Source organism: Oreochromis aureus, linkage group 12 (assembly GCF_013358895.1).
Source record: "Oreochromis aureus strain Israel breed Guangdong linkage group 12, ZZ_aureus, whole genome shotgun sequence".
NCBI classification, from domain to species: Eukaryota; Metazoa; Chordata; class Actinopteri; order Cichliformes; family Cichlidae; genus Oreochromis; species Oreochromis aureus.
The window spans coordinates 9,334,606-9,345,218 of NC_052953.1; the positions used below are offsets into that span (position 1 = coordinate 9,334,606).

The 10,613-nt window shown below is 38.0% G+C and overlaps 1 protein-coding gene across 1 annotated transcript; it reads left to right on the forward strand.

The window, feature by feature from the left end:
• The first annotated feature begins 949 nt into the window (after window positions 1–949).
• On the forward strand, window positions 950–10,355 carry lhx6b (LIM homeobox 6b). The gene is made up of 9 exons (XM_039621074.1): window positions 950–1,143; window positions 1,772–1,902; window positions 2,465–2,596; window positions 3,019–3,140; window positions 5,029–5,249; window positions 6,397–6,497; window positions 6,593–6,688; window positions 7,429–7,600; window positions 9,663–10,355. The coding sequence occupies exons 2-9, from the start codon at window positions 1,900–1,902 to the stop codon at window positions 9,743–9,745; spliced, it is 930 nt and encodes a 309-aa protein (XP_039477008.1). The 5' UTR covers window positions 950–1,143; window positions 1,772–1,899; the 3' UTR covers window positions 9,746–10,355.
• The last annotated feature ends 258 nt before the right edge of the window (window positions 10,356–10,613 follow it).

The following is a 10,613-nucleotide window of genomic DNA, read 5'->3' on the forward strand; positions in this document are numbered from 1 at the left end:
AATTTTATCCTTCAGGGTATGAGTGAAACTTTGTGGTGGGACTGTTTAAGTCTGGGGGTGTTTTCTCAGTGCTTTGCTTGGACATCTTTACAAAGTCTCCTTCATCATGATCAAGTAGTCTATTCTATGACGACATCCTCCGCCCTCTGCTTTCCATCACTATAAAACATTATTCATATTAGTGCAAATATAAGATACCCCCAAAACAGTTTTAATACAACTACTTGAAGAGTAGTTGTTAACCTCACTGAACCATTTCTGGAGGAAATCATGTTTGTTAGAATATCCCCAAAATGTATGGCGTCACTTGAATCTGTCATTAAGCAGAAGGACTTCATCTTCTCACTGAAACTTTTTTAACTCACATAATAATATTACTTTTGTACCCCAAATGTATATTTTTATGAACAGTATTCACTTATTTGCTAAAGCGCTGAACATGCACTCTCTAAAAGTATGAATAGAAATCTTCTGGGTCTAATTATATGTCGTTTAAACTCTAAATAGACCTTAAATTTCTGTAGAGCAGCATTTCCTATATCCTATAGGATCACAAATAGATTTTTTTTTCATTCTGATAATGCAAAAAAGTATAACACTTAAACCATTTTAGAAGAATTAAGAGAATTTCTATATGACTGATTATTATCACTGCAGGCGTCATTAAACTCCTGAAGTTGCAATCAGCTCTTATGCATGGAAGCGATTTCAATGAAGTGGCCTCAAAGCTGCGACCTTTATATCCAAATGAAGAAATTCAGTTAATTAGCGGGTGTTCGCTCGTTTTTTCTCGAATTAATGCGCTAAATGTACATTTTCCTGTGAGAAAGGAGATCTGCTGGTCCAGCGTGCAGCATCACATCCTGTCTGACTGAACTGGGTGTAAACTCCGAGTCGAGGCGGGGAGGAACAGCAGAACTGGGAGGCTGTTTGGGAGGGTCACTGGAGCCACTGGTTTGTCCTGCAGAGTGAATGAAGTTGGATTATTATTATTATTTTTGTGTTGAATGCAGAAAAACAGAAGGAAGCCCTTGGGAGAACAAAAAAAACATGGTCCCCGGAATTATTTGGATATTTTACCTGTGATGTTTTGGAAAAACTTTCATCGGACGATGTTTTCTCTGCTTTTGGGAGGTTTTCTATGTATGAAGTATATGTTTTTATGTTCCCATAGGCCCTCTCGCTTCATTTTACTGCCTCCAATATTTATACCGTAGCTGGTAATTAACATAATCTTGCATTCGTGTTAATTTCGAGGAATGAAGGACAACACGGAGTCCGGATTGCCACCCAAACGCAGATTTTTTGGCAGTTTATGAATGCAGCTGTAATCACGCAGGGGAGCCTCAAGTACTTAAATGGGTCCATCACGAGAAAGAGACAATCAAGCTCCTTTATGTCTCAAGATCAGCTGCAGTTTCTGCACATTGTCTGTTATGAATAGACCGATCTCCAATTGAGCCTCTTCACTTTGAGATTTTTCGATTTTCGATTATACGGCTATTGAAATTAGGATGTGGCGCTTTTTTTTCTCTCTCTTAGCTTGGTGGCTTGGTTGCTTTTTTTTGATTGACAGATGAAATTGACACTCGGGTTGCCTCTTATCAAGCGAAGCATTTCAATCTACCGCTAATTGCAGATATAGTGCCATCCTTTCTTTTCACTGCGTTTGATTGCATGGGAATACAGCCTCCTATCGTGCACAAGAGGAATGATCGATCATATATAGTTTTTCCCCTCCTAATTACATCAAAATTTCTTTTGTTGCCAGGGTTTAAATGCAGGAGAAACTGTTATTCCTTGTTTTGGACCGGATATAGTGTGGGTTGGGGCAGAGATGCGTAATGCGCAGAGCAAGCTCCATCTCTTCTCCAAATAGGCAGCCTTCAAGATCCGAAAATGGTGAGTCACAAACATCTGGACGAGTTTGGTTTTCAACCTTTTCATTTCTTTGTCTTTCATTGACTCTCCCTATTTTATTTATTTATTTTCGTAGCGGGATAGAGTTAATTTGGCGGAAGCGCAGGTTTAATCGGGAGGAGATGGAGCGTAAAGACGCCAAAACTCAGTTTATCCACTTTCCTTTTGCGGTTGGAGTTCACATATTGCAAAGGTTCTAGGCTGAGATACAGATTCATGTAATTTTATGAAACTTGAAATTGCGAAATACCATACAACATATACGGGGAAATTATTAGTAAATATACACAGAAATAGTTAGCACTCACTGGCAAACCAGATCGAGTTATTTTTTTTGTTTGATATCAATGTTTTTTTCTGGACTGGATCTTCATGTTGGTACCACGTCTCTGGTTAGGATTTACATATTTCACTGACGGTTTTTTTTTTTTTTATATAAAATCTAAAAGATGCAATGAAACTGTATTTGCTATAAAAGTGATTTATTTTATTTATTTATTATTTCTTTTATTTCATGTAATTTTATTTTGTTGTCTTTGCGCAGTCTAAATCGGAGGTGAAGAAGGAGTCCGGGGAGTCTAGCCCGTCGGAGGCCGCCTGCCTCTGCCCTCCTCCGGCGGCAAAGAACCAGTGCGCGAGCTGCGGCATGGAGATCCACGACCGCTACCTACTGAAGGTGCGAAATTAACCCGTAAAACCTACAGTGAGAAGTAAGATTTGTTTTGTTTTTGTTTTTTTATTTAAGCGTAAGCTTCTCTTCACATCCCTGTCTTCAGGAAATCACTGATAATGACAGAAATGATCATTTTGCAAACGTTTCCTGAGGTTGCTGTCCATTTTTCTTCATGTCTGTTTTCTTTTCGAAGAAAATCCCAGTTAGTGTAGAATTCCAAAGAAGACTGTACAGAACTGTTCAAATGCTTTTTGTTTTAGATTTTTTTTTTCTAACGCGGTTTAATTTCTAGTTGAGCATCTCGATTAAGAGAGCTATCGGAGTGTGATATGTCAATGTGTGTGTGTGGGGGTGTGTGTGTGTGTGTGTGTGTGTGTGTGTATGTGTGTGTGTGTGTGTGTGTGTGTGTGTTTGAATCTACTCAGGTCAACAACCTGAACTGGCACCTGGGCTGTCTGGAGTGTTCAGTGTGCAGAGCGTCTCTGCGCCAACACAGCAGCTGCTACGTTAAAAACAAAGAAATCTACTGCAAGCTCGATTATTTCAGGTAAGAGCTCTGATGTTTTACGACGACTGTAGTTTTCCAAAGCTGCCTTTAAGAGTCTTATAAGCTTTTCTTGACATTTTAATATTTTTCTTAATATTTTCTTACTATTTTTCCTTAGAGCTTTTTCGACCGTTAAAACATAAAAACTCCGATATGTAATTTGATAACAGCCACAGCACTGAAATGTGTTTATTTTTCTATAAGGCCTGAATGGAAACTTATTAATCATTAGTTATCGTTTCTATAGGATTAATATTAAAATTGGCAATTATTAAAGAATAATGTATAACAATTAAAAAATTTAGTAAAGTGTAGGTCGCTTTTTTGCCTGATCGATGTAATTTATTCAGAAAAATAAATGCGACGATTTAGCTTGGTGGTTTCGATGCCACTCCATTTAACTGAGAATATCCAAAAACGTGTCTTATTAATAAACAACGCGGCGCATTAATTCCTCTTTACGGAAAAGAATAAACAAATGAAAAATGTGTATTTCACTACAAGCATAATGCTGATACAGATTATTTATCTTGCCATTTTTAACAGCACCCGCCTGTCTTATCATATCAATAGAAATCTACACAGCCAGACTCGTTGGGCAGACTCTACATATCTTCAATTATTTGGGGGGAAAATACAAAAAATAACCTTTTAAAATGCGGAAAGGGTGGAAAGTGTTTTTCCCTAAATTTTTTACATTTAATCCTTCATTTAATAGAGTAGAAAAAACTTGCCATAAAATATTATTGTGCTTATGTGATAAATTATTGCACCTAAATTAAATTAATTTCTAGCTGTTTTTACAGCTTATTGATCTTTGCTCTCCAAGTTGATCTTTTGGTCTCAACATGATTTGGCTTTAGTCATAATTGAAAAAAAAAAATAGAATAAATCACCAGTAAAACAATGTTTTTAAAATGACTTCTTGTGTTTCTATCTGCTTACTCTCATAAAACCTAATGACCAAAAGCCTCCAGAGGAAACAGCTTGATTACCAGCTGGCTGCCCTAAATGTCCCTTTCCATTTCAGTTAGTTTTGGCCTTTTGAGTATTTGCAAATTTGATAGAAAACTGGCGAAATGTGCAAAATCAACAGTTTTACTGGCTAATTTTGTGGTTCTTTCTAATGGAAGTGATGGCTATTGTTTTAATTTGAACTTCTTTTGATTGACTTTTTAAAAATATACAAAATGCAATCATCTTGAGATGTAGCAGTCTGTTGCCACTGCCTGCTCTCCCACATCCTCTTACCCAGCATCTCACACAAATCACTCAAAGAGAAAGAGGACACTTATTATCTTACACTCACTTATTCTTCAGTCCAGTTACTTCAAACCGAGTGACTCACAGAAATCTCTGCGTAGGACATTTAGTTTCCACTGGTGGGAGGAATGCCTCCACCTTTCACTTTTCACGGTTCCAGTTTTCCAAAATCTCACTGGCTTTTCTTTCTGCACCAGAAATGTTCATACACTCAGTGAGATCATGTTGAATCATTGTTTTTGTCCTGGGTTGTACCTTTCAGGCTACATGCAGATTGTATTTGGTGGACAAACAATCTGTGTGTGTGCAATGTTTAATTACCCCAAACAGAGATGTTGGATCATGCTAAGATAAGTCATGTTCAAAAACTAAAGCTTTATTGAGAGCAGATGATGCAAGATCGTATCAGTAATACGACTCCTCCGCACAGATGTTACACAAAACAGTAAAACTAATTATTTCATATTTTGCTGTTCTATATAGTCAAACTGTTTTTTTAGTCTTTTTGTGTGTTAACAAAATTTAACAAATATAGAATAGAGTTTGGTTGGACACCAGAATATCCCTTCTTGAACTCTGTAACCTGCAGCCAGCCTTCACCTGCTCGTGCTTTTCTTCTTCACAGTAGGTTCGGCACTAAGTGCGCCCAGTGTGGCCGACAGGTGTACGCCAGTGACTGGGTGCGACGGGCTCGGGGCAGCGTGTACCACCTGGCCTGTTTCGCCTGTTTCTCCTGCAAGAGGCAGCTGTCGACCGGGGAGGAGTTCGGCCTGGTGGAGGGCAGGGTGCTCTGCCGCAGCCACTACGACATCATGCTGGACAATCTACGCAGAGCTGCAGAGAACGGTAACCCAACCAGTGAAAGTTAATCTCACAGACATTGAAGATGAATGTCTGAGGTTGGATTACCAGCTAAAACCGCTGAGGGGAAAGTACCTGCTAGTATTTAGGCACACTAGAAATGCAGATTTTTGATGACTGATGAATGGCAAAACCTGAATCATACACAATGTCTAGTTGTGCAATTCTGAGGATTTTTTTTTTTTTTTTTTTTTGGTTAATGAAACATTTTTGTGGTCTTTGACAAGATATAAGAAGATTTTTATTTGTTCTGCACGGCCTGACTTTGTAATTAGAGAGAAGAAGCAATCTTACTGATAGTAAGTCATCATTGATCCGTTTGTGGAATAATATCACAAATGTCTTTTGGAGTGTTAATTGGTCCAAACATCTTTAAGAATCGGGCTACAAGATTGAAGAACCAACATGGCTGACACGCTGGTTCAGTGGTTCAGATTTCAAACTTATTTGTTATTAATTAAATAATTTGGAGTAAACCGAGGGGGCTTTTGAGGCCCCTGTGTACTTATGACTTCACTTGTTTTGTAACCCAGCCTTGGTTTAAGCCTCAGTAACAGAAGGAGCAGCTCAAGCTCTAAACCTCTTCTACTTCACTTGCTCTCGAGCTATTCAGCCCTTTTTAACAGCGATGTAATGCAAATAATCAGTTGAAAGGAATGTTTTTCTTGATGTGTTTGGATTTCGGATTCATCATTTTAACTGGTGTAAAATTTCTGAATTGCTTTTGCTTTACTTTGACTATCTAAATTCCCTCCTGTTAACTTGTTGGACTAAAATTAAGTTGCGAGGGTCTGAAAACAGAGAGAGTGTAGAGGTTAAGAGAGCCTGGAAAAAAGGAAGTTTTGCAGAGGGCTAACAATAATAAGAGACGTTCGATGAAAGACAAATAGAGGAATAATTCCTTCATTTCTCACTCTGCTGTGCTCTCAGTGATTCAAACGTATCCCATAATGGTGTAAATACTTTGGATAGTGCGGCCGCTGGCAAGAAAACATTTTAATTATGTTACTGAGTAAATCTTCCATTTTGGGACATTGTAATAAGATTTTCTTTTCCTTGAACTTGCTTTGTGTAACTTTGCACTCTGATGACTGCATTTTAATTAGTGAATTATTACTGTGTCTATCTTAAGGTACAGGACTGACTCTGGAAGGAGCGCTACCTTCTGATCAGGACTGCCAACCAAAACCAGCCAAGAGGGCACGGACATCTTTCACTGCAGAGCAGCTGCAGGTTAGCACCATTCTGATACATATGATTGTGTATGTGTGCAGCACAGTGTTACTTGCCATTTCATGCCCTCTGTGTGTGGCTTTGTGTGTTCGCAGGTGATGCAGACTCAGTTTGCCCAGGACAACAACCCTGATGCTCAGACGCTGCAGAAACTGGCAGAAATGACGGGACTGAGCAGGCGAGTCATACAGGTAGGCAATGGTCAAATCTGGTGATACACTATGGTTCAAGTTCTACATTATATCAAACAAAAAAAGAGTTTTCATGTAATATAAGCATGATAGAAAAGAAAAGGATGGTTTTGCTTTTTCAGGCTCCTGCTGGTTAATAATCACACTTAATAACACAAATTTGTGATTGTAACTTGATGTTTTAGGATCATAAGTTAAAGAAACTGAGGAATCACGGTATAATATTATCTGTTTAGTATCCAGAGTTTTAAAAGGGTGATCCCATTATTCTTACATTAAAACTTCACATGCTAACGGACTCGTACTTCGCAATGCTTTTCTTGCAATTTGCTCTGATGATGCTTTGTCTTATTATGACTTAATTTCCACCCAAAAGTTTTTGATTTTAAGGGTTTCCAAAAGAAAAAGCAGACATCTTTGAGAAAGTTTTCCTTTCTTTTCACTGTTAGTGCTTTAAAAACATGACCCCTCTGGGAATGATTCCATTTCAACTCTAAGACCAATAAAACACAATTACCATTGTTGTACTTTACAGAGAGGCCAGTTTAAACACTAACACCATTAAGCTGCAGAGTAAAACACTCACACATCAAACTGGAGTTATCACCTGGCTTAGATGAAGAAATTAATGGGGTGTGGTGAGGGGAATCTGAACCCGGGACCTGCTCAGCGTTGTTGTAGCGTTTGATCATATCCACCTGCATTTCGCACGATCACATTATCAGTAATATTTTTTACAGGTTTGGTTTCAGAACTGCCGGGCGCGACACAAAAAGCAGCCGCCTCAGAGCAGCTTCTCTCAAAGCGCCCCGCTGTCCAGGATGCCCCCGTCACTGCCAGAAGATATCCACTATTCACCGTTCAGCAGCCCAGACCGACCACACCTGCTGGCCCTGCATGGATACCTGGACAGTGAGTGTCAAGTCTTTAATTGTCTGCTAGTGCCATTTAATGCAGGGTCCTTTTTTCACTCCTGGCAGGTGAACGATCAGCTTTCACTGCTTAAATGTGACATTTTACCTCAATCTCTCTCTTTTATATCATAAACTATGCACAGGTGGAAGCCGATTTACTCAAGTGCAACCCCTAAGTAGGAACTTGAAGTATGTAAGGAGGCTTCTTCGTGCTTCCTTTAAGGAAGGAAAGTCATGAAAGATGTAATTATTTTACATGTGAAACAGATTGTGCATTAAAAATAGCAGTTTGCAGTGCTAAACCACCAGTAGTAGTTTAACAGTGATTATCATTAAATTATGTTGCATAGAGGAAGCTGTGTCACGTTATGGATCACGACTGCTTTTATTTTAAAAATTAATACGATAATATTTTTGTCCCATTAAGTTCAGTTAACACTATTTTTAATGCAGGACTTAATCTTAACTATATATATATATGTATGTATATTATTTATTGCACCACCAAATGTGTCCATGTTTGATAAATAATAAGAATAAAAAATATTTGTAGTGGTTTACACAATCACCCAACACACAAACGATTCCTGGTCTGAGACCTGGAGGAGACACAAATCCCTTTGGGATCGTGCCAAATCAAATATGGGGAGCCATCCACTCTGGTGACCTCTTGTGAATAATGGCGAATTTCATGTTTGCAATATCATGATTTGCATGGGAGATAAACGGTGCTTTATTCTGGGGTGGAAGCTGAAAATTTCATCGAGTGTTGGAGCTCTAAGGGACGCTTTAAAGTAAAATAATGGAAACATTTGACTGCTAACATGGAAATCTGAAGGACTGTGAAGGAGGGATCCCCTCTCTGGTTTGTTTGTTTTTTCTCATCAGAATTTTGTTTTGATTTCTGGCAACAAAACAGAAAAATGTATTTATCAGACTTTCAGTCATTGCTGGTAAATTCCACTTGTGTTCATGGTACTTAAATGTTCACTGGAATCGCTTTGCACACAAGTTTTAAACTAGCTGAGCAAAAAACAACAACTTTCTGTTCAAGCGCCATGAAATAATATGTGGCTTAGAATATTGTTTATTAAACATTTGTACTAGAAAATAAGTTAAAAGAGAAAACTGTGCTAGTTTTTTAGCATTGTAAAGTATAGAAAGTTTTTAGCCTGCACATCTTTGTGGTCACAAGGTAATAAAACTGCAAAGATTACTACATAAAAAAGAACAAGGAGCCTAATTTCTTTTGTGTTTAACTGATTTTTAACATGTATTACTCTATTTGTGCACTGAACTTAAAGTGAATGTTAAAAAACATTAGCTATAAATATTTGCACCCAAAATAGCTTCACATTAAAAAACAATGACAGACTTACATGTTTGTTTTGAGTAAAAAAAAATTTTTCTGATTTTGAAATTTCTTTATATTTGCATATGTACAACAGAAAAAAAAACAGCAATAATAAAGAAATAAAGTTTAGAAATCATTTAGGAATGGTGATGTAAAAACTGGATGCCAAAACTTAAGTTTAGAAACATGTTGTTTACAAAAGTGTAGGTTGGGAGAAGAAAGCTATAAATAACTAATCACTCTTGGGAGGACTTCACAGTTTAAACATCCACCCACCTCATCTCCACCCAGTCCAGGTTCTTCAAACTGACCACAGGACAAATTTGCTGTTGGGTGGAAGTTATTTGTGAACAGCTTGTGCAGAACGTTGCTGGTGACAACACCAGCAACGTCCACTGTACACTATGTGGGTATCAGCAAGTATTTCATAGGTACAGATTACATCCAGTGAAGTTACACTTTTATAAAAATGCTGTAATAGTACAAGGTGTGTTTTGTAGGTTTTAAAACCCTATATGGGAATATTTTGTGATTTTGAACTATTCTTTGAAACATTAACTCTGAGCCTTCTTCTCTGTGGTTTATCTCATTATTTTGATGCTTTAAGTATTTATGTCAGTCATCAGTAGCATTTTTCTTCAGCTTAATTATAATAACGTGGTCATGTTGCTTGCCAAGCTCATGTTGTTTCTCTTTCTTTGTGCAGCTCATCCCTTCTCTGTCCTCGCTGCTCCGGGCCACTTGACCCACCCGTCCATCTCTTTACCACAACTTCCCATCAGCCGCTGACTTGCTGTGTCTACTTTTCCACCGTCGACACTCTGATGATGTTGTGGAGGGAAAAAAAATCCTTCGGGACGCCCTGTCAGCAATTTGCTCCGTTTGGAAGTCAAGTCCTCGGGTGACGGCAGGACCGCGCTTTCTAATCAGTCGGGTTTTTCATTGTGAGACTGCTGAGTAAACTGTGGTGAAGCCTTCAGGCTAACACAGGAGTTACTTTTTAATTTTGCCTTGTTTTTTTTTTATAATGCAGAAGACCACTTTTATTTTATTTTCCTTTTTTTTTTTTCCACGGGACACGAAACATTGCATCGGAATTGGTTTTCACTTTCATACAAGATATTTTAATTGCTCCAACATGATCTTAAAGAACAGAAGAAAAGAGGAGTGGTTGTAGCAGTGTTACAGTAAAACCTCAGCATTTTTCTTTTTTACATTTTGTACTGGTGATGAGCACATTTGCAGCTTTATTGTTGTTTGTTGTTGTATTGTTGTCAGAAAATGGAAACTCTTATTTATTCAGAGCAAAACTTCACTTTTAAAAACGCACTTTTGAATGTGTCTTGAAATGGAAAAATTCAGTTACTGTACATTGTAAATACGGCCATGGTTTAATAAAATGTATCAGATCCCTTATGAAGGTTTTAGTGTTTGAATAATAGACAATCAGGCTGACTTGAAGAGCAAGGAGTAAAGTGTTTACACGTAAGTGTGTGTGTGATTGAAAATGCAACAGCTTCTCGAAGATGGAGTAGAAAAATGCGATGTTGTATGAGGACACACTCCAAACCACTAAATCTAAAGGTCACCTGTCAGAGGCTAAGTACCTAAAGTAACCTGTTATTAAGAGCAATATCCCACGACAAACCTACACATC

What these genes read in the sequence shown, in the direction of transcription:
- lhx6b (XM_039621074.1), top strand. An exon ending in ACGACCGCTACCTACTGAAG is followed by an intron (nt 2,597 to 3,018) that starts GTGCGAAATTAA and finishes GAATCTACTCAG; the next exon opens with GTCAACAACCTGAACTGGCA. An exon ending in TCACTGCAGAGCAGCTGCAG is followed by an intron (nt 6,498 to 6,592) that starts GTTAGCACCATT and finishes GTGTGTTCGCAG; the next exon opens with GTGATGCAGACTCAGTTTGC.